This window comes from Ctenocephalides felis, unplaced genomic scaffold, assembly GCF_003426905.1.
Source record: "Ctenocephalides felis isolate EL2017-DRISC unplaced genomic scaffold, ASM342690v1 CF-g0.4_SCAFFOLD_01886, whole genome shotgun sequence".
Taxonomy (NCBI): Eukaryota; Metazoa; Arthropoda; class Insecta; order Siphonaptera; family Pulicidae; genus Ctenocephalides; species Ctenocephalides felis.
The window spans coordinates 105,087,172-105,113,155 of record NW_020538040.1 but is presented as its reverse complement, the minus strand read 5'-3'; the positions used below and the strand labels follow the sequence as shown (position 1 = coordinate 105,113,155).

The following is a 25,984-nucleotide window of genomic DNA, read 5'->3' as shown; positions in this document are numbered from 1 at the left end:
CATTGATTGATGACAAAATGCAAAACGAATGCATAAAAGTCACTTTCTAAATAATTGATACTAAATATGCAGCAACTAAGATATACCGTGATACCGTGTGTCTTTTCAAACCTGATAGATAATTAAAGTTCCACTTCTGCTTTTTTTCATTTTAGTATTACCTAACTGAATCATACAAAGTCCAACTTTGTATCATTGAGAAAGACTTTAGCGTAGATTGTAAATTAAAATATATTTTACAAAATTTATTTGTAGGTAAAATTGTAAATGCACTGAAAAAGACAACACTGTTAATCATATCACAATATACGAGTATATGTTTAGTTATAATATTTAAATGCATTAAATAACCAAAAAAATATATACTGCTTTTATAAATAAACATGAAAAAATATTTAACACTAATCATTTCGACACTTTTTAGTTGTTTATTTTTTTCACCATATAGGCTCAAATGAATCAAACTTACGTTTCCAGCTTGAATTTGCGATATATTAATGTTAGGAAACTTTAAATCTACTCTATAAGATTAGGCGGACATTGTGTAGTATATTTTATTTACGCCTGGATCTATCATAAGGTAAACTACATAGTCGAAGAGTCAGCGAACTATTCGACTTATCTGTTTGCACAAATCTAGAAATTTTTTAAAGGATATTTTATTATCGGTCCATTAAGAAAGTACCATTCTGGCAGGTTATATCGCGGTTGCGTCATCATCCCTTCAATTTTTGAAAATGTCAAAAAAAAAGTTTTTATATCCTGCTCCGAAATGGCTCAAATTTTGAGTTTTTTTTGTATAGCGAAGGAATTGCTTTTACGCATCCCAGACTGGTGTTTTGTCTGGGTATGTCGGACTCAATACCGACGAAAACCTCCGCTTTGCCCTTGCCTCTGGTCGCCACGGAAGCTGCCGTTAGGCATTACTTCGTGGGGGGAGGATCTAGAATGTAATAATTCTTAACTTGATTTTATACCCATCAAATTTTAAGAGTGTATTGTTTTAAATTGTCAGAAAGTATATGTAAACAGTAGCGCAGAACATTATGACGGTTGCAAAAGTCTGCGCCAGTCCAGTACATAATAGTCACGACGGACAAGGGCGCATGTCATACATAATCGGCCCCAACCTGGTATTTAAATAATTTATACGCCATTTAATTTTTAGCTAATAATAAATTGTTATTTGACATCAATTGTTGTACATTATGTGATCTAAGCCAATGTGAGTATAATCATGTAATTTCTTTTTCGATATCTTTAATGGTTACGCCAAAAAGTGAGTTTGAAAAAGGGGCCACTTTGACATATTTTCAATAATATCTCGGCCATAAGGTGGGATACAGAATTGAAATTTGGTATAGAAAATTTTTTCAAGAAGACCTTTAAAATTATTATTTAAATACGCGTATTATTTAAATACTAGGTTGGGGCCGATTATGTATGACCGATTATGAGTGCCATAAGGTTGCTGTGCAGTCACGCGTTTTAGATAGATAACCTAACATAAAAAACTCACAAATGTCAAGAAAACGACGTTATCATAACGGTATCTTTGTGATATGGCTTAATAACGTATGAGTAAAGTTGCATTTTATGAGCAAAACGCCTGATACCACAGCAAATACGTGACTTTTGACAGTATTTAATACCATTTTGTATGAGAAGCGCTACGTAACATAGCCCCTACGTAACATTGGTCTATTTTATGGCAGAATCGGCCCTATAATTATGTACGTAAGTGAATTAATATAATTTATAAGAATTAATATAAATAGAAAGACATTGTTATTTATTATTTCCCATTTGCGTGTTTGCAATTATTATTATTTATAACATAATATACAACGTGATTTTATTAAACGTGAACAAATCTCTGCCTTAGGTTACATACCGACATACCGTATACCATCTAACTATACTACATATATATGAATCTATTACCGCTATTTTATCATTATTTTCATTCAGTTATCATTTTATTACATACTGTTTATATCCAATACCTATATATTTTTAACTTCTTGTAGGGTAAGTTATAGTAATCGCAAAAAACTCGAAAATATTTTTTTTTGCATTTCTCGACGTTTCAAAGGTTTCTGAATATTTTGGCATATCTTAGAAAAAATGGATGTATGTGTTAGTGTATGTGTGTGCGTGTGTGTGTGCGGATACAAATTTTCGTCGACGATTTCGGGAACACCGATCAACCGATTTAAATAATTTAAAAAACATTCCATTCGTATCGATAAGGAGACGTGCTGATTAGTTTTTGGTCAAAAACGGTAACACGGTTTTTAAGAGAATGGAGCGTCTGATTTTAAAAATTTAAAAAACATTTGTCAAACTTGTATTGACAAGATGAAGAATTGATCAAATTTTCATGAAGGCAGGTCTAGCGGTTTCGGAGATTTAATGAAAAAAGTAAAAAAAAGAGCCATTTGGCGGTCAAAAATGATCATTAGACATATGCACATCAAATTATCAGATATTTTATAGAGATTTTAACAATAAGTATAAATTTTGTTTACATTCCTATGGGTTCCGTACCAATGTTTATCCGTTAGACGGCGACGCGGCGCTTACGGGCATTTCGTCTCTATCCAGTTAAAGCAGTACGTTTGCTTTGAAACAAAGTTCAGAATTTCCAAACTATGCCAAAATAAAGAAAACTTTTTTTTTTCAAATAATTATTTTTTTTCAAAAAAAGTAATTTTTTGTCGAATTCATAGTTTCTCAAAAATCTAATTTTTTCGAAGCAAAATTTTTTCAAAAATGTTAATCGTTTTTAAAAAAATAATAATTTTTGGTACGGGAAGTTCCAGCAATTTGCCTTAAGGCACGATGCCATGCGCCCCACTAGTTTATTCTAAAGCTACACCAATACGTTTGGAAATAAATTTTAAAACTTTAATGCTACTACTGTACCAAATGTTTTGAAAATACATTTTAAATCTTTAGTGCTACTACTCTTTTACTAGGTTGTTGAGTTTTATGTGAACGATGGCGGAACAACATTATATGCAAGTTGTTAAGGATAAACATCTTATTTAAACAAACTTAGTTTTGCACGTTTCCCATCACGATGTGAAAACATAGAGATTTTGAATTTATGTTAATCTCGCAAACAAATAGCTTTACGTGAGAAATTTCAATGCACAATTCAGTTTATAAAATTCCTGGCACTTTCAGTTTTTTATATATAACTAATCTATACATTAGTTGCAACGAAGTGCTTTCATTATATAAGAATAAATAATATAATTAATAATAAATAATAAAATAACAAATAAAATTACATAGGATAAAGAGAGGCTTAAAAGTCCGCGAATGAAAAAGTCCACTATTAAAAGAGATACATTAAATTAATAGTTATTCCAACCTGCGGATAAATATTTCTGACAAAATACCAGATTAAGATTATATACAGTGATATCTTTGCATTGTTCGAATAATGTAGCTACTAATTTGTAAATTCCCTTTAAATTTGAAATTTAGACATTGGATATGTCTGCCTTCTGGTTGCCCCTTCTGGCTTATGGGGTCAAAAGGAACAATTGATAAATATTTGATAAACAGTAAAAAGAAATTTCTATAATTAGAAATTAACTGGGTATTTTATTGAGCATAATTCGTTGGTTTTTTGTTAGGCACGTATTATTTCAAAGTATAATTACTAACCCTATATGAAAAATAAATATTTTTGCACGTACAGTAAATATTTTTTTCATCACTGCATTGATTTTATGTCATTTTTGTAACTTTCGGATATCTTCTATGATAAAGAAACAGTATTGAATATATCATTGTTGATGATATTTATATTTTTAATTAGAAATAAAATTCTATAGAATGACTTTTAACTAAATAGTGTTAATGTTTTTCTTCCAGAAAATCGATTTGCTAATTTTAAGTTTGCTCGACGTTTTAAGTCATTCTGAATCGTTAGACACCAAATTAAAATAAGTATGTATGCAAGTATTTTGAAGATTATACGGAATAATTCCTATATTATTATTCATCAGTAAATTAGAAGGCGCTGTAAGTGATCAGTGAAAATTAGTATAAATAATTTCTGAATATAAATTTTGATGCAATGTAAATTAATTATGTTTTTCTGATAATAAAATAACTCAAAATAATAATTACTAATATTGATTTACAAATAAATTTACTGCATTAATTAATTATATTAGTATTAAAAGATAATTGAAAATAATCATTTTATATGACATAAAAATTTATTACAAGAAATTATTCAAGCTGGTTTGCTATTTACTTAAGTCACTTTGATTTATGTTTTACTGACCAAGAGAACATTAAACCGTCTCGTAATACAGCTATTGGAAACTAAATAAAGCGCTGCCTCTTATAAAATCAATTTAATATTATCAAGATTTTGTAATCATGTCGATTGAATAGAATACTTCGAGGAGTAGATAACAACAGGCCGACATACGTGCTAAAAGTCTTGTCCGCTTTTAGAGGTGATAATTTTTAGTATTGGAGAAAGGGGTATACAGCTACACCAATGAAGAATACAATAGATGTATTCTGTCTAAAAAGATAGATTCGTAGAATCCTTAGAAATATTTGTGATTTCAATTCCTGAGAAAAATTTCATCACAACGGTTCGCGATGATTCATCTCCAGCTGATCACAATGTATCATAACATGAATGGTTATATAATGATTTAATGGGAGGTCAAGTGAAGAATACTTTGTGACTGCATTGTGAAAATCATGCTCAAATTGATCTACTAGTATTGCATATATGAGCATTATATCAATTAAAGTTTTATGAACGATTCGGCTTAAGTCCTAGTTTTTGTTCAGTGGAAATATTTGACTTTAAACTAATAATAAATAGCATATAATAGCAATAGTATAATTTTATGTACAATGAGAACACAACAAAAATAATAATAACAATATTATAATCTATAAGTCTATATAAAATTTTACTAGAATTTTACTACAAGTACGCTAAGTATTATAAATATTTTAAATAATTGCATTATTATTTGTTAATTACAAGAATTTTTCGTTTGATTCGCATTTTTCGCAACCACTTTTTATAGATCTTTGAAATTTTGCGAAAAGGTAACAAAGAGTCAGTTTAAGTCAATATGGTGGAGGAATGATTGCTGTGCTATTTTTGTAAAGAAAACTTTCAATAGCAACTATGAATAAGCATTATCATGTTTTATGACAAAGTTATCGAACATTCTCCAATCCAATCGAAGTTATTGGTGAGAATGGTAATTCGACAATTTTCGGCATGGCTTCAAGGATTTTGGTTCAGAGACACATTGAAAGAGTTTGTAACCACTTTTAAAGCAGAATCATGGAATCATCATACAGTCAAAATCTGTTGAACTTTATTTAACTTTTTATACAAACTTAATGCGATTATTTTTTTGTAATAATACAAAAACGAGCATGATAATTTTTTTTAATCAATGTAACAGAGTTAAAGGGGACTTAAAAGTCCATTAATTCCAGGATTAAAAGAGACAGATGATGAATTTCAGAAAAAACAGTAAAAAACAAGTTTCTATAATTAAGAATTAACTGATTATGAAAATTTTATTGAGCATAGTTCGATAGTTGCTTGTTTGATACGCGTTATGTAGCTTATTTGGTTTAAATGCTTGAAGTCAAATTGGGACCTTCATGCCTCACCCTACCCTAAGAAAACTCATCACAAATAGATGGGAGACTGTTTGGATTGCCATATATAAAAAACCGACGTAGTTTATAAGGAATTCATCACAACAGATCATAGAACCATAGAACAAACTAGTTGGTATTGGTATTTTGCCTTGAGGTAAGTTACATGAACTTCCCGATATGGGGAAATAATCGACTTAATCAATAAAAAAAAAATTAATTTATGAGTGGATTTATTGCACATAATTGAAAACGAACGAACACGTTAACTCAGAGTATTTTCTCAAAGCAAATTTTCACAAATCAATAATTTTTATGATCGAACCAGTTTCCATAGGACTTTAATAGTTTAGTATGTTCATTAAGACTAAGTACTCTACCGTTATACCAAGTAAATCGTCTAATTTTAATTTTAACAAACCTCAAAAAAAACTACTCAGTTTCTCAAACTTTGATGAGCTTTTAAAATTAAACTACATGTCGTAAGGCCGTAATATTTCAGTAAGGTTAGTAAGTTCTATAAGACCATGATACATATCGCCAAAAAAAGTTCCATAAAAATAGGCTTAATTTTTTAACAGTTAATTACAAGAAAACGGCTCGGTAGATTTTCACTTAAAACTAATCAATATCATTCTCAATTAATATATTTCGAACAGTTTTTGATTTTTTAAAATCGATTCGGTGGTACGAGCTTAAATGTGGACAAAAAGTTTAACACTGTTTTCCAAATTACAAAGAAACGGCTCGGCCGATCGTCGCACAAAACTGACAAACAATAATCCTCATCGAGATACATCGAATGGCTTTTAAATGTTTGAAATCGTTCCAGTTCAATAAGATCTTTAAGACCATGATACATATCGCCAAAAAAAGTTCCATAAAAATTGGCTTAAATTTTTTTTCAACAGCTAATTACAAGAAAACGGCTGTAGATTTTCACTTAAAACTAATCAATATCATTCTCGATTAATATATTTCGAACAGTTTTTGATTTTTTAAAATCGATTCGGTGGTACGAGCTTAAATGTGGACAAAAAGTTTAACACTGTTTTCCAAATTACAAAGAAACGGCTCGGCCGATCGTCGCACAAAACTGACAAACAATAATCCTCATCGAGATATATCGAATGGCTTTTAAATGTTTGAAATCGTTCCAGCCGTTTTTGAGAAAACGTCGATTTACGGCAAAAAATTTGTTCACATACACACACACATACTTTTTCCAAATTTGGTCTCATTCGATTCAGAATGGCTTGAAACGTCGAGAAAACATAAAATTAGCTAATCGGATTTTTTTTATAAAAACATAAACTTCTCATATGGAAACTTAAAAAATAAAAGGATAGTTATTGTTAACTATCTAAAAATAATATTACTAACATAAAAATAGCCTTTAGAATTGTTTGGGCTACGATTATAGTATTGGATTTATTTCAGCTGAATGATTTATTTTCATCCAACCTTGCGGGTTTGCATTTAATATCTAGTGAAGGTTAAAAACATTATGACCATATGCATTATTAGTCAGTTAGCGAAATAAAGTTCAGATCGCGGCGAGCAGATTGGAATCTTTAAACCCATTAAACTCGTTTTACGATTCACACGTACGAAAGCATGTACTCGCCCGTCTACTCTACTCTATGATGCAGCTGTGTCGTCAGCATAATGTCATTTAGAATAACTGAATGAAACTTTTGTAGTAACAATCAATGAGTAAATCGCGTTAGAAAGAAATTCAATTTGCTTTGAGCACGAAGAAATTGATAAATTTTCAAAATGTTTTACAAGCAATATTTCTATTTCCCCACAGAATTGAGGTATAATCCTTTGTTCGGGATATGAAGCCTTCTGTAGGAGTATAGGTTTTCGTATTTTTATTAATTTAAAAATGATATTTTCACACATAGATCGTTTAATTTTCAAAATATGTTTCCAAGAGAAAATAGACCTTTTAAGTATTAATGCAGAATTACACCACTATTAGAAAGAGCACACTATTATAAAATACATAAAAAAGAGATAGAACCACCATTAAGTTGTTATATCTGTTTCATAAACAAAACAATCAAAATTATAAAAAAGTTGTTACATGTACAAGTAATCAATATTTTAAAATGTTTTTTTCAATATTTTTGCGATTGCTTACCCACGTGAATTACTATTAATCTAATTTAACGCGCAACACATTTTTAAATTTATTATAAGTACATATAAGATAAAAAAATGATTTGCAAAAATGTTTCCTTAAAATTTTGTTTACTCTCATTTATATAGATTTAATGATTAACAGTACTTTCATATTAACATTTTTTGATATCCTGTTTTTCTAATTTACAATCCATTTTAAAAACACTAAAATTTCGAGGGTAAAATGTATAATTATATAGTTCCAAAGTAATTATAATTTGATTATCCATTAGCAAGCCATTTGGCTGGTAATTGTTAAATCATATTATCAATTAAGAAAATTTTTGTTGAAATCATGCATTTTCAAGTAACTTTTAACATAGGGGAAATTCATATAAAACTTTATGCAAAGCTAAACTCTGCTGGTTTCAAATGCATTTAAAATACAAACATTTAAAATATTTTTTTTATTTGTCTGATTGTCTACAAAAGATATTGAATGGATTATTTACAAAGCACAAAAAATGTCTGATGGTAAATACTAATGCAGTGATGTAGTTCTCTAAAGTGATGATAAGATAAAAAATGGATTTTTATTTATTAGTAAACTTACAATAAGCCATTACAATTTTTTTTTGGTCTGAATTTTATCTAACACTTCTTTGCAAGGCTGTTAGTTTGTTATATCAGCATGTTTATACACAAACATTACTCCATAAAAATGTTTTCTGAGGGTTGATATAATCACGGCTTTAGATTTTTTTTAAATATTCTTTTAACATAAAGAATCGATGCGCGCGTGAGGTCCAACCTGCATATTTTTGGTCTGTTTTTGTTTGAATCCGGATTCGAAGGTTTCTAAATAAAAATAACCTGTTAAACCTGACCTAGGTCACGTAGGTGTATAAAAAGCTAAATTGTAAACAAATAAAACGAAAAAAAAACCTTTTAAATGCATATGATATATGCTAATGAGAAGAGCTCTATTTATGATAATTAGCGAAACTGGTATCATATTTATAAAATATTTAATTAAATAAAATTAAAAAAAATATTGCATCTAATTAAATTATAATTAATTAAATAAATTTTTCAAGTATACACGAAATATATCAATTGCTCATTATTAAGTTTCCATATTAAATTTTAAAATTGATTAAAATTAATTAGTAACGTTAAATAATTAGTTTACATATCAGTGGTTGTAAAATATGGTTCATAAATGAAATAAAATATGTATTTTTCAAAATACTGATACTTAGTAGCTACTAGTTTGTTTACTTAAATATTTTTGTTTATTAACTTCCCGTAGTTAACCTTATTGTAATGAGCCGAAAATCGAAATTGAAAATTTTTACATTTTTCGACGTTTTGAAGGTTTCTGAACATTTTGGCATACTTCCGAAAAAATGGATGTGTGTGTATGTGTGTATGTATGTATGGATACAATTTTTCGTCCACGTTTTCGGGCATACGGATCAACCAATTTAAATGGTTCAAAAAACATTCGATTTCTATTAATAAGGGGATGTGCTGATTAGTTTTTGGCAAAGGCAGGTCCAGCAGTTACGGAGATAAAGAGCAAAGAGTGCAGGAAATAGAAATCGAGTTTTTGAGAGAACGGAGCATCCGATTTGAATGATCTAAAAATCATTCAATTAGTAATGATTGGGAGAAGTGGTTATTAGTTTTTCGCAAAGGCAGGCCCAGCCATTTCGAAGATACGGAGCTAAATGTACAAAAAATGGCAGTTTTTGAGAAAACTAAGCGTCCGATTTAATTGATTCGAAGAACTTTCTGCTTGTCTTAACAAAATAATTGATTTTGGAAAAATTTTTTTTTTGTTTAAACTTTTTTTTATTATTTTTTTTTTAATTTTTTGTATATCGAAAATAATTCTGATTTTATTTTTAATTCTGACTATAGTTCTAATATACTTTAAACAAATAATTTCAACTTTGCAATTCAATTCATATAATTCTTATAAATATTAGACAATGTTACAATATTTATAATAATCTATTCAGTATTCCTCGAACATTTCGTTATGATACGGGAAGTTCCAGCAATTTGCCTTAAGGCACGATGCCACACACCCCACTAGTTTAATTTTTAGAGCTCATCAAGTTATGTTCTATTTCGGTTTAGTCATTTTATATCAAATATGTCCTATAAATTGTTTTTAAAATAAATTATTAATAAATTAGTTGTAAATGGCATTTTGCTTTAACGCAAGTAGCATAAACTTCCCGATATGTATAAATAATCGACAATCAATATGAACTGCGATGTACGAGTACACATACTATTTATTAATTTTGGTGTCAAACGATTTAGGATAACGTGAAACGTCGAGAAAACAATGTCAGCGATTCGGATTTTCTACCGAAAACTGAAGTTCTCCTTCGAGAAGATAACACAAATATTTTTTTAATATTAGGCATTTTCAGCATTTGGCGTTATCCATAATAATTACTATAATACTGTAAATATAATATAATAAAACGTAATATACTGGCTATTTGCAGGAGAAACTTTAAAAAAATTACGACTTCTGACAAATGCACTGTTTAAAACTTTTGTCTACGCAGGGATGTGAAAAACCTAGCTGCAAAACGAATTAATTCATCAAGTCAAGAAGCTCTTGGTACAATAACAAACTGCAATCTTATACGAATCCAACTATTCGAATGCTGCGCAGTCCATCAAGAGGACATAAAAAGAAATGACCCTGTGACCTACCGCTTCACTGATGGAACGAGTGCCCGTTTCAGTTGGCGTCGCTCTTCACCATGACATCGTTCTATATATATTATCACCATTTTATTTTTACCTAATTTAATATTTTTAACTTCATATTCTTCTTTTTCGTTAAATTTTATTTTTTTCGCAAATTATGTCATACGAGTGAATCAGTTCTTATTGACAAAATAAATAGAATAATTTAATTTTTCAGGTATTCTTTTATCAATAGATGTTTTAACTTCCCGTAGGGTAAGTTATAGTAATCGTCCAAAAATCGAAACTGAAATTTTTTGCATATCTTTACGTTTCAGTGTTTTCTGAACATTTTGGCATACCTCGGAAAAAATGGATGTGTGTATGTGTGTGGATACAACTTTTCGTCCACGTTTTCGGAAACACGGATCAACCGATTTGAACCCAGAGCAAGTGTTTTACTCTATTGATGAGTATTTGAGTTATAACTTTCAGTAAATTATTCTGTGAAAATTAGAATAAGATTTCAAGTGAACATTTGTTTTTTTAAATTATATTTCATTTTTATATTGTATGTATTATTATCTATTAATTTAAGTTATGTACCATATAATATCTATAATTGTACAATTGTGTTGTATAAACTAGCTGTAAGTGGAATTCTGTCTTAAGGCAATTAGGGCATCGTGCCTTAAGGCAAATTGCTGGAACTTCCTGTACCAAAAATTATTATTTTTTTAAAAACGATTAACATTTTTGAAAAAAATTTACTTCGAAATAATTAGATTTTTGAGAAACTAGGAATATGACAAAAAATTACTTTTTTTTGAAAAAAAATTTTTACTTGAAAAAAAAAAATTTTTTTTTGAAAGAAAAATTTTTTTTTGAAAACAAACTATTTTTTTGAAAAGAAAAATGTTTTCTTCATTTTGACATATTTTGGAAATTCTGAACTTTTTTTCAAAGCAATCGTACTGCTTGAACTGCATAGAGACGAATTGTCACAGCGCAAATGCCGCGCCGCCGTCTAACGCATAAACATTGTTACGGAACCCATAGAAATGTAAAAAAAATTATACTTATTGTTAAAATTTCTATACAATATCTGATAATTTGATGTGCATATGTCTAATCATCATTTTTAACCGCCGAATGGCTTTTTTTTTTACTTTTTTTATTAGATCTCAGAAACCGCTAGACCTGCCTTCATGAAAATTTGATCAACTCTTCATCTTGCCAATACAAGTAAAATGTTTTTTGAAATATTCAAATCGGACGCTCCGTTCTCTTAAAAACTGAGTTACCGTTTTCGGCACTTTTTGCCCCGTATCTTCGGAACGGCTAGACCTAACTTCGCCAAAAACTAATCAGCACGCCTCCTTATCAGTACAAATCGAATGTTTTTTGAATTATTCAAATCGGTTGATCCGTGTTCCCGAAATCGTCGACGAAAATTTGTATCCGCACATACATACACACACATACACACACACACACACACACACACACACACATACATCCATTTTTTCTAAGGTATGCCAAAATGTTCAGAAACCTCTGAAACGTAAAGATATATAAAAATTTTCATTTTCGATTTTTTTGCGATTACTATAACTTACCCTACGGGAAGTTAATAAATAAATATAAAAAAAAATGATTCAAGAACAATTCGATTCCTATTGACAGCGAGATGTGCTGATTAGTTTTTAGCAAAGGCAGGTCAAGCCGTTACGAAGATACAAAGCAAAAATTGCAGAAATTGAAAACTCGGTGTTTGAGAGTACCGAGCATCCGATTAGAATGATTCAAATAACATTCGATTCGTATTGAAGAGTAGTAATTGAATATTATTCAAATGAGTTACTAAGACCAGTTCTTAATGTACCAGATACAGGAAGACTCAAAAAGACTTTTGGAACTGTCTTAGCTTCATTTAGAAAATCACATATTGGAGTGATTTCTATAAATTTTATTTTTTAAATAATATTAACCTTATTTTAATCTTATCATGACATTTATAAAAATATATTGCTTTAAATTCTATTTATAAAATAAATAAAAAAATGAATCTAGTAATCAGTAGAAAAAAAACATTTATCTTATTTTTTCCCCATCACTGTAAATAAAAGAGTTGCATCACTAAAATTATTTCGTAGTTTTTTTATATTATGAACAATTGATTTTATGTAGATCCGAAAAAATATTAGGCTCTTATTTCAATATGCAAATTGTCTTTAATTTTAGTAATAAAATAAAAAATTAGATTTCGCTTCTGCTGTAATTTAATTAACGGTTGATAATTATGGATTTTCCACTGAATTATAAACCGACATATGTATATTAAACTGTGTTCATTATTACGAATAACTGCTATACATAACGAATAGTATTACAAATTTAATCCAATTTAACAAAGTGCACGTTCCGATATAAACATGTCATTTCACTTAGCAACTGAATGGCATTTGCGTAATCTTCGTGCGTTCGTGATCTGAAGTTTACAATTTTATAGTTGTTTATTATGATTAGAACAAACTATCAAATCAATTGCATGATGAAAGATGTAAGATGGTCGTATAATTCAATTTTAAATTTTCCATTGTAGTGACATTGGTTTTCACTTGGAAATATAGATGACTATATCTTTCCAAGTGAAACCGGCATTCGACAGGCTGCATCGAATTAAAAATATATAATTATAGATTACAATATATATTAAAAAAAAATTAATATTTAAACTCATTGAACACAAATAAGCTAACCGTTGGGTTGCCTTCTGAAAAGCGACTTTGTAGTTGTTCAAAAAAAAACATCAGAATTGAGATATAGTAAAAGTATGAAAACAGGCCAACTGAACATCCTAATAGCCTAGCAACAAAATTGATAGTACAAATGCAATATAGAAGAATTGAAAAAAAATCCTAAGGTACAGAAACCTTCTAATAAGTCAAATTCCTATCTATATTTTATAATCACTGTAAGAAGCTCAAAAGTTACAAGAACAACCTGGTCCAAAATTACTATAGAGAATAGAAACTCTGTATCAAATAAATCAAGAATGAAAATTAGACAGACGTTGTTCCAAATACATTTTTGAAGGATAGAAATACTACAAAATTACACCTGCCAATGTGGAGAAAAACCAGAAACGTTGGACCATATCTTCTGGGAATGCAGAAGCTATAAGAGAATTATTCCTAAGATATTGCATATCACATAATAGTTCTCAGCAATATATAAAACAAAAATCATTTTTAATTATAAGGTTTGCACATTTTGATTATTTTTTGTTGGGGCTAAGGCAATGATTTGCAAAACTTTGTAATATTGTTTTGCTTCCTTAATTCAAACTGATACACAGCAGTCACATCAGTAAGGGGGCGTCCATTAATTACGTGACGTTTTTAGGGAGAGGGGGGGGGTGGATTTCACAAAAAAATCACGAAATATCACGTGGGGGACGGCGGGGTATAGTAAAATATCACGTGTATTTATTTTTTACCTGATTTTTTTTAAATCCATACATTTAAAGTCAATAGAAACCGCACAGTTCATTTTTAATTCTTCACTAAGATTTTTAAGATTAAATGTCACGTTTCAATGTTTGTAGAAGCAATTGAAGTGCATTGCTCTTCTGCAATGGAGTGGGAATGTGGATTTCATTTCAAATTGAGTCAAATTTTACCAAAAATCTATTTTATTCATAATAAAAATAAATAAGGTTGTTTTCATTCAATTAGTTTACATTCTCAAAAATACCGATAGCGGCGAAGAAGGCCAAGGCAATGAACGCGGGTTATGTCAAAGTTTTTTTTATAAGTTTAAAATGACGGCATTTACAAAGGATTTTGAGTTTAATACATATTGGAAACCGCGAATAACGATATTTTTAGCCGCGAATATAGGAATTGGATCGCAATTTTTTTGATCGTGAATAGTGAAAACGAATTATGAAGGAAGCGCGAATAAGAAACTTTTACTGTATAACTTTATTTATAATAATAAGATTAATTTATAAAGACATGAAATGTAAATTAAGTAGCAGCATAAAATGAAATAAATAAAAAAGAGCTGGTGAAGTAACAAGATTACTGGACGCAGTTCTTACATTTAGTTTTTGCAATTTATTAACATGTATTTAATGTCATATCTATAACTAAAATCTAGTGGGGTGCATGGCATCGTGCACTTCCCGTATCGTAATTAAAAATCTTGGTACGGAACCCAAAAAATTTTTCACAAAATGTGTACACATTATTAAAATCTCTATAAAATATCTGATAATTTGATGTTCATAATTCAAATTCAAATGACATTTTTTTAACTTATTATTATTTAAGCCCATAACCGCTTTGGGATCTGCCTACCCAAAAATTCAATCAGTTCTTCATCTTGTCAATACAAGTAAAATGTTTTTTGAATTATTAATCGCTCCGTTCTCTTAAAAACTGAGTTACCGTTTTGGCATTTTTTGCCCCCTATCTTCGGAACCTGCCTTTTAGCCTTCGCTAAAAACTAATCGACATGTCTCCTTATCAATACGAATCGAATGTTTTTTGAATTATTCAAATCGGTTGATCGGTGTTCCCGAAATCGTCGACGAAAATTGGTATCCGCACACACACACGTACATCCATTTTTTTTAAGGTATGCCAAAATGTTCAGAAGCCTTTGAAACGTCAAGATACATAAAAATTTTCATTTTCAATTTTGTGTGATTTTTATAACTTACCCTACGGGAAGTTAATAAGCAAATAATAAGAGAAATCTCAAGAGTACTTTTTCTCCATCAAATATTTCTAAAGTTAATTTTTAGCAACTATAATCAAGATGATAGTAAATTGAATATAAAGTACAAGTATGTTGCAGATTCATTGGAAAATCAATCAACATCTCCTTGTAAGTCGATAATAAACTTCTGATAAGAAGTGCAAAATTTTAAAATAAGTCTTGATTTCGTCATAGAGTTATGATATATGTGGTGTTAGAGCAGTATGGTACGTCATACGAAACAATATCATGTGATTGTGACGTTAAAATACATATGTCAAAAGTTTTGTAATTGCATGTTGTTATAAATTTAGAAAACAATTTCGCGAAAATTATTATGTGTTAATTATTATTAGATAACATGTTTAAAAATATTTTCTTTTGAGTGAATACAAAATAATAATAAAATGTTATATAATCTTTTTGCTAAAAATCACTCTGATATTACATATATTTTTGTTTTACTTTTAACATTAGTACGCGGCATAAATCATCACGTCATAGTTCATTTATGTTATTATTTTTGTATTACTGTTTTTATTTTATTTTAATTTTAACTTTTTTCATTTTATATTCAATTTATTGCATTTTTGGTATTTTTTTATCTTTTCTGCTCATATCAATTTTGTAAATAAGACATTAAAGTCTTGATTAACAAAAATAAATTGTAAAAAAAAATTATATAGAGATAAGATATGCAAAAAATATCATATATTGCAAACAAACATTTTTGTTGCTGTTGCAAATGATCAAATACTTCACACAAATATGTAAATCAGTATTTATATGTAAATCGACCAATTGCTTTGAATTACTTCTTATTACGGTCTTATTGAGAATCCAAGAAGTTTATTTAATTAAATACTATTAAATATGAATGAATTATAAACTGCATTAAATACTATTAAAAATCAAACCGGATTAATATATTAATGTAAGCATTAAGTTCCATGGAAAATTTAAATTCTATACATATGAATAGTTATGTATATGTGAAGTATTCGCTATACATAAATCTACACAAAGGCAAGCAAAGTTATTGAATTAATCAATAAATTTCTATAGCTTAAAGTGTAAACTATTCTATTAAAATTTGTTGTGCAGTAACAAATATTTATTGGTGTTTAATAATAATTAATTGATTATATATATACACGGTACGTTCTAGTAATATGTGATTATGATTACATGTTGCATGTATGCAATTATATTTTACCAGTGTTTTAATGACCAGATTGGAGTTAATTATAGTTCAGTTCAATTTTAGCAATTTAAAAAAAAATTACTTGCACATATATATATATATATATATATATATATATATATATATATATATATATACGTACGTGTACATTGGGCACTTTTAATTTGATGTTCAGTGGATTTGATTAAATAACAAGCTCAACCAACGCATGTCACAAATTTAGTAAACGAACGCATGTAATTGTATTTGCAATATATATATATATATATATATATATCATATTCTGAACTGTCACGTTCGTATCTAGGCATCCGACCGGTATATTATTTCATGCAAACGTATCACACATCGATTCACTATAAGCACCGCGCATGTATAAATCTGTAATTCTACTCCGAATGACATTTGTAAATTCGATTGTCACTCTGCACTTTGCACACAATAAAATTTGAATGAAATTTAAAAACAACTCACATCCAAGCTTTCGATCGTTGAAATCTTTCTAACAATTCACCGACTTTTTCGCACATTCTCCTCGTATAGGCAGTACTAACGGCCAAGGCATCCTGGTGAATCGTGCTAGGCCGAACTAAGGCAGTGTCAGACATGGCTTTACCTAGTAGCCTGTTCAGGTTTTTAGGCTTGTTAGGATAATCGTTCCTGTCGATTTTGTCCAGCATCTGTGAGATACCGAGTAACTGATCCACTTCGGTCCTGATACACATGTCTTGATTTGAATACTGCTTTTTAACACACGTAACTAGTCGAGTCGACTGTTTGCTGACCACGAATTCACTGATACTTTCCAGCTACTGGTGTATATATATTACGAACTATACTTTGCGTCGGTCCCCACCATGTCGCGTGCGTTTCTTAAAAATCTTTCCAGACGCAGTGCAACGAAAAAAGACCGGCTACAAAATATTCGAATACTCTTATATATGCTAAGGAACTACATAACCATATTAACACGGATGCCAGAATATACACCCACACACACTTATTTTTGTCCATACATAGATGCATGCAGTTATAATTTTGGGAAGTGATAAAGCATCTGTTAGCCAATTTGTTTATTTCCAATCGTTCACATTCTCTTAACTTTTCAAACTAAAGAATTAATGGAATCTTATGTCTCGAAAATATGCATTAATAAGTATAGTATCATAGAGATTTAAATAGTTAAAAATAGCAACCCAAAAGTAGTGGCGCATGGCATCGCGCAAATTGCTGGAACTTCCCGTACCAAAATTAAATTTTTTAAGAAAAATTAAAGAAAACCATTGATCTTTGAGATTTTTAAATTTTTTGAAAAAAATATCTTTTTCATAAATTTTAATTTTTTTATTCTTTGAAATATTTTGAAAATTTTGATCTTTTTTTTAAAGTAATGGCGATACGTTAGCTTCGTAAAAACAAAATATCGAAGCGCGTGGGCGCTGCGTCGCAGTATAAAGGATAAATATTGGCACGGAACCCGTTGAAATGCAAACGAAATTTTTTCCTATTATTAACATATCTACAAAATATGTGATAATTTGATTTGCATATGTCTAATAATTTTTTTTTTGTCGACCGTATGGCATTTTTCTTACATTTTTATTGGATCTCTGAAACCGCTAGACCTGCCTTTCAAAAAATTTTATCAGTTTTTCATTTCGTCAGTAAAAATAAAAAATCATTCAATTCAGACGCTATCTGTTCTCTCAAAAATTGAATTACTATTTGTGGCACTTTTTGTCCCATATCTTCGGAACGGCTGAACCTGTCTTTGCCAAAAACTAATCAGCATGTGTCCTTATCAATACGAATCGAATTTCAATTATTCAAATTGGTTGATCCGTGTTCTCGAAAACGTCGACGAAAACTTGTATCCGCACATACATACACACAAACACACCTGCATTTTTTCTAAAGTAAGCCAAAATGACCTTGTAAAATATATTTTTACCATGAAGTTACACCGCAATATATTATAACAAAATTTTTTTTATGATTAGGTTACTTAGAGTAGGGCATAAAGGTCCGTCGGTAAAAAGGTCTACTACCAATATCTCAAAAACAAGTAAATTTAGGACTTTTTAACAACAATTATTTGAAAGTAGAGCACAGATGTATAAACAACCATCACCTTGATTCTTACGACGTCGCTATAAGGAGATAAACGGCAATGTTTAAAAATTCATATCAAAAGCTATTTCTTTCATTTTTTTTGCTGTAAACACTGTTGTTCAGTTTACGAGATCTTAATATATTTTTTAAGTCTAGGTTTTTTAACTGTTTTATAAGATGTGTTGTTATCTTTAAGTTAGATTCAACAGTTTTTTTTATATAACCTTTATAAAATCCTATATGTGGGTGTGGTAAATAGGACTAACTGAACCTTTACAAAGATGTAAACAATAACTAGTGGTGTATGGCATCGTACCTTAAGGCAAATTACTGGAACTTACCGTATCGTAACGAAATGTTCGAGAAATATTAAAAATAGATTAATATAAATATTCTAACATTGTCTAATATTTATGAGAATTATATAAACTGAATTGCAAAGTTGAAATTATTTGTTTAAAGTATATTAGAACTTCAGTCAGAATTAAATTTAAAATCTGAATTATTTTCAATATACAAAAAAAAATTTTTTTGAAAAAAAAATTGAAAAAAATAAATTTGAAACAAAAAAAATGTTTCGTAAAATTCCTTTAAAATTAAAAATAAAACGTTGGATCCGTTTGCTCCCTCTCTGTTCCATTTTACCCCGCCTATGAGGTAATAAGGAGTAATAAGATGACAAATTTTAGCAAAATAGTGTTAAAACACATTTCTATAATTAGGTATGAACTGGGTATTTTACTGAATCAAATTTTCATTCAGTTCAGTTCAATTTGTTTGATACGTATTACGTGTTGTGATGTAGTTCATTTGGTTACTTAAAGTCAAATTGGACCTTTATGCCCCCCCCCTACTCTAAATGGCAACCAAGAAATCTTACTAGCGCACGATAAAGGTACCATACGAGAAAAGTATATTTTAAATAATATTCATTCTAAATGAAGCCGAAGTGCATTTATATTTAAATATCTACCACATTAAATTATTCATGCACATAAATTTTATTAATAATATGTTGTCAATATGATATAAATAACTTATTGTATTCCTTTTTATTTATATTACAGAACATTACAGCAATGAACTTTAGAATTAACGGCAATATTTCCCACAATAATCAGCAGCGTGTTGAACAAGCGTCGTGCATGATTGTCGTGTAATCGTAATGAATTAAATACTATCAATTGTCAGGGCTCTGGACAAAATTTAACATTTGAAATCTCAGTTGAGTAAAGCACAATTTTTTACAAAAATAATCCAAAGAAGTTAAACGAGTGATAAACTAGTGGTGCATGGCATCGAACCAAAAATTAAAATTTTTAAAAAAGATTGACATTTCTTTTAAAATTCTGAAAAAAATCGATATATGAAATTTTTAAAATTTTTGAAAAAAAATGACTTTTTTCAAAAATTTGATTTTTTTTATACTTTGAAATATTTTGGAAGTTTTGAACTCTTCTTCAAAGCAATCGTGATAGAAACAAAATATCGAAGCGCGTAGGCGCCGCGGCGCAGTATAACGGATAACATTGGTATGACCCCTTTTAAAAGTGAACAAAATTTATTATTATTTTATCTATAAAATATGTCATAATTTGATGTGCATATGTCTAATGATCATTTTTGTCCGCCACACACACACACTCACATTCATCGATTTTTTCTAAGGTATGCCAAAATGTTCAGAAGCCTTTGAAACGTAAAGATATATAAAAATTTTCATTTTCGATTTTTTTGCGATTACTATAACTTACCCTCCGGGAAGTTAAAAATTTGTTCGGTAAGCAATTTGCTATGTTTTTTAAAACTGCTTATTTAAGTCAGCATAAACCGCTGAATTTGGTAAATTTAATCTCTCAGCAATCTTTCGAGTTGGTATTTTTCGGTTTCTATCAACCAATGCCTTTTGTTAGCTTCCGAAAAAATATGCCCGATAGTGATTTGGCAAACTTTTAAATGTTTGCACATCTTTTTCATCAACATCGAACAATCTTCTAAACAAATATTAAATCATATTGTTTACTACTTTCCATATTTCAAAGGAAACCAACAAAAACTTACAGTGTGAAATCAATTTGAATTTTAGCCTTGCGAAGTAGAAATAGAAATTTAATTAAATCTCCTATCAGATAAACTTATTTTAGAAATTATTCAATGTAAGAACATGCTTGGTACTATTATTAATCAATTAATAAACAACAAATCATTGATATTTAAATTTGTTGAAATATTTTGACATCATTATTTGTGCACAAAACAAATATATAACCAGCAAATATACGCAGTAATCTCCTAAATCTGTCTTATATATTATTGGTGTTTTAAAAAGAACAAAATTTAAAAGTAGACTCTTCTGAGAATCCATAAGGGTAAAATGCGGCTTAAAGGTCCGCGGATAAAAATATCCACCACTAATATTTCAAATACAAGTTAAGAATTTTTTAACGACAATATTTTAAAGTAGAGAACAAAAGATGTATGACCAGCCATCACCTGATAAACGGGAATGTTTGAAAATCCATAACAAAAGTATTTTCTTTTGTTGTTAGTCATTTTGCTTGTGAGCACTATTGTTCATTTTACGAGATCTCAAGTAAACGTTAAATTCAACCGTTTTTTCTCTATATAATCTTAATAAAAACGTATATATAGATGAATATATGGTGAGAAAAATGAACCTTTACTCTGGCAAAGGTGAATATGAATAATAAATAAATAATTGAGTTAAATTAAAAAAATAATTAAATAATTATTTCTGACAAAATACCAGATCAAGGTAATATATGGTGTAATGTTTGTAAAAAATGTGCCCATAAAATTTTTATTTCGCATTGTTTAACTAATTATTCATTTAGTTTAGACAGTATAATTACTGAAAGTTAAAATCAACACCTTTGTCTCGATAGGTACCCTACATTAATTTAATCATTCATTGATTATACGTCAAAGATATATTGTCAAACGAAAAAAAAGAATAAAATACCAAAATTATTTATAAATGTTCTTCATGTATTCGTGGCTCTCTTATTATAAAACGATTGCGCTTCGCTTTAGGTGAATTGCAAAACGTAATTATTGCAATGTTTATATTTGTTGCAACAAATAATAAGTTATAATCATCATAGTTTTGTACACAGTAAATTAATCCCATGCTCTATTGATAAAGCATTTTTTATAAATCAATTGAAGCAAAATTAATAATTTGTTTTAATACAGAGAATGTTTACTAAAGTCAGTTGAAACAAAATTAAAACATTTGTTATAATGCACGAGTAGATCAATAATATAGTTTGCAATAACTAAATAAAAAGCATGTTTACTTTTATTTTCATCTATTTTCCGCTTTTGGAATTTTGCATTCGGCAATTTCCCCATTCATTACGCATTATTTCATAGAAGTATAATCCTATATAAAACTTTCAGATATCGGATAGATAGTTGTAATTTTATTATCCAGTAATTGTTAAAATTTAATTAAAACCTATACTTTTTGAAAACCCGGGAAAATCCGGAATAAATGATCTAAATCCGGAACAAATATTTCTTTTAGAAAAACCCGAGACACAAGATGGAAATCCGAGACGTATGGTCACCTTAATAATATCTTTGTTTTATTTAAGAAATTGTTAATCAATAGAACGACAGATTAGCCAAAAAAGACTAAAAGCCTATAGGCTCAAGAAGAGAATAACTTATAGGCTTAATAACAGAAACAAATAAGGTTCGATAAAATATTTTGCTAACAAAAGCATTTATGCAAAATACACAAGCACCACTAACGACCTAATTTAAGGTGACCATATTTTTTTTGCATGAAATCCGGGACGAACTAGAATGTGTGTGAGAGCGGAGGGTAGGGGAGGGGTGTTGGTGAGCTAAAAACTTATATGCACATTTTTTCGGTTCAAATTTTCTAGTTGAAATATATTTAAAAAAATATCGGCAATCAAACTATTTTTAAAAATCCGGGACAAAACAAATAAAACCGGAACAAATATTGCTTTTAGAAAAAACCGGGACGCATGGCGGAAAATCGGGACTGTCCCGGCCAATCCGGGGACGTATGGTCATCTTACTTAATTACATGTGCTATGAAATATATAACTTTTGAACAAACAGTGATACATTTAAATATTTAAATTAAGATAATGCACTTTAGAAATCCGTTTCTAATTCACGCACGATCAATCTTTGCATTAATTGCAAATTATCTATTTTAAAATCATAAGAATAGAATAAATGATTACAGTGTAATTATTTTAAAAATATGTTTTTCTTTATATATTGTATAATCAATATTAATTATTATTTAATTATAAATAATAAATAGCTCATATATAAATAATTACCTCAATGCCATACTTTATGTTTAATTTTATGACTAGATAGTAAATGTCCATCTCAAGCATGGTAAATCAACAACACGATATCCTCAAGGTGCAAAAGTAATTATTTTTTTATAAAATTCGTAAGTATTTTGCGATGCGGGGTATATATATATATATATATATATATATATATATATATATATAAGACAGGGCAAGGCACAAAAGTCCAAATTGACTAAGCAATTATATTATGAAAACCAAACCAATTATATCACGATAAATTACACATATCAAACAAACAATTTTCTGACTATGTTCAGTAATCCCAGCTAATGCATCATTGTGGAAATATGTTTTCTTGCTGTTTTTCAAAAATTTGTCACCTGGTCCTTTTTACCCCATAGACTGGAAAAAGAGAAAAGTTTTTAAGTCTTATTTTCAATTTTAATTGGATTTTACCAAATAATATCTATATTTTTCAACAACATTTCATGGGCTTATTTTTCACAGAAATAACAATGTATATAACCTTGATCTAATATTTTGTCATAAATAATTATCACCATAGTTAGATATTCATTTGACTTGACTCTTGTAAATTTGCTTTGGTTACCTAATTTTACTGTTTTATTTACTGAATATTATTGTTTACAACTTTGCCAGGTAAAAGTTCAGTTGGTCCTTTTTAACTCACTCATATGTAAGCCTAAAGGCTATATAAAAAAACTGTTGAGTCTAATTTATGATAGTATAATAGTAAATAGTTAGATATTAGTAATACATAGTAAACTAACCAGCAGTGCTCATAACAAAAAAACTATAAAAACAAGTAGCAAAATACTTTTGTTATGGCTTCTTGAACATTGCCGTTTATCTCCCGATAGAGATGTTGCGAAAATTAAGGTGATGTCTGATTATACTTCTTTCGCTACTTTCAAATATTGTTGTTAAAAAATTCCTGACTTCACTTGTTTTTTAGATATCGGCGATAGACTTTTTTACCTGCCTAATTCGTTTTATAAGATGTGCCACCTTTGTGCCCCGCTCTACCTCATATAATGATAATGTAACAACGAAAATTTATTTTTCGCACTATTCCAATTAACATATATAATCAAATTTTCAGTTAGTTCACTAAACTTTTTCATTTGAAAACAAATGTAAGACTTTTTACCTTCCTAATTCGTTTTATAAAATGTGCCACCTTTGTGCCCCGCTCTACCTCATATAATTAATATGAGATGATTAATATGACTATTCCAATTAACATATATAATCAAATTTTCAGTTAGTTCACTAAACTCTTTCATTTGAAAACAAATTAACAGAATTAAAAGATATTTAAAAAAAATTCTGATGCACTTGCATGACACAAAAGTCAACTGTCTGATATGTCACTCGTATTCGTAAAATAAAGTACTAATAATAAATACAAAGGTTACTATTGTGCTATATTTAGTATGATTTCAAGTAAGCAACCAATTATTCAACGCTTTTTTAAAGCTCTTGAGCGTTAAATGCGATAAGTTATCGTAATAACGTAACGGAATATGTCATAAAAATTTATATTAAACTATTTATAAGATATCATACTAATGCGTCAGCTTAAGATAATTTTAATGGATATGTGTTAATTATCTAATTTTATAAGTTTTACAAAGAAAATGTATAGCGTTTATGATATGGTTGCGCTATAATAAAACATTATTAAAATCCAAAATTATTGTTAACAAATAATTGTAAATATAACAAATGAGATAGTACGATAAGGCGGGGAACAAAGGTTCAATTTGACTTTCATTACTGTGCAAACTAAATAAAACTACATGACAAAACATAACATGCATCAAACAAACAACCATCGAAGTATGTAGAATAAAAATTCCGAGTTAACTCCTAATTATAGAAATATGTTTTTTACCATTTTTCTAAAATTCGGCATCTTTTCCTTTTTGACCCATGGGCTGGGTAAGAAAGAATAGCCAGGGGCAAACAAATCCAATAGCATTTTTTTATTTTAAAGGGATTTTACAAAATAATAAATACATTTCGATCAGCAAAAGTCGAATAACTATTAATTTAACTTTTGTAAAAATGTCTTTTTTAACTTAATTATATGTTTATTTACCATTTCTTATTGTACACTTCTTTGCAAATGTAAAAGTTTAGTTGGTCCTTTTAGCCCATACACTTGTAAGTTTTGATAGAAGTTATATAAAAAAAGTTGAATCTAATTTAAAAATAACAATACGAAACATTTAAATAACGTATACCTTAAACTTATATTCAGGTATCATAAACTAAATGCAAGAGCTCAAAACCAAAAAAAAAAAACTACCAACGAAAAAAAACTTCTGTTTATCTCTTGAAAGCGACGTCGTAAGAATTAAGGTGATGGCTGTTTGCTCATCTTGGTTTTTCTACTAATAGTATAATTTAAAAATTCTATACTATGCTTGCTTTTGAGATAATGATGATGGACCTTTTTAGCTGCAGATCTTTAAGCCCCTCTTTACCTTATATTATGCATCGGTTCAATAACTGTTTATAAAACAATCTTGTTGTGTATTCAAGCGCTTACTATTAATTTCGTTTATTTTTAGCTTCATCGTAAGAATTTAAGTTTTTTAAGTTGAAAATAATAACTTTCTAATTTAAAGTTTTCCATAAATAAATTTACATATAATAAATCACTTAATTTCGTGTTTACTTTAATTTCACATTTCGCAAAAAATAATTTAATTTTCAAAGCCCGATGAACTGTGTGTATTTTTTAAATATGCGCCAATCGATTTATGGTTCTACATGGTAATATTTTACACTGCTAAATTTTTGAAGTCAGATTGAAAATCGCTGTAGAAAAATGAACAAAATATTTTTAAACATATTAATAATTAGTCTTCATAAATTTAACAATTAAATTATTATTATATTTAAGAAATGCAAGAATGCAAAAAACCAGATCAAAAATGAATAAAACCCGATCAAAATATAATGGTATTACCAAGACGCTTCGTCGGGATATGATATTAATATTGATTATACACGT

At 28.9% G+C, this 25,984-nt stretch overlaps 1 protein-coding gene across 1 annotated transcript in view; it reads right to left on the bottom strand.

The window, feature by feature from the left end:
* LOC113375637 (transmembrane protein 205-like) overlaps positions 1-17,361 on the bottom strand; it is a 30,614-nt gene extending 13,253 nt beyond the window's left edge. Inside the window, exon 1 of the mRNA XM_026615566.1 lies at positions 16,970-17,361. Within this exon, the coding sequence (XP_026471351.1) occupies positions 16,970-17,220 (251 nt within the window). The 5' untranslated portion in view covers positions 17,221-17,361. The remainder of the gene's footprint in view (positions 1-16,969) is intronic.
* Positions 17,362-25,984: the final 8,623 nt, after the last annotated feature.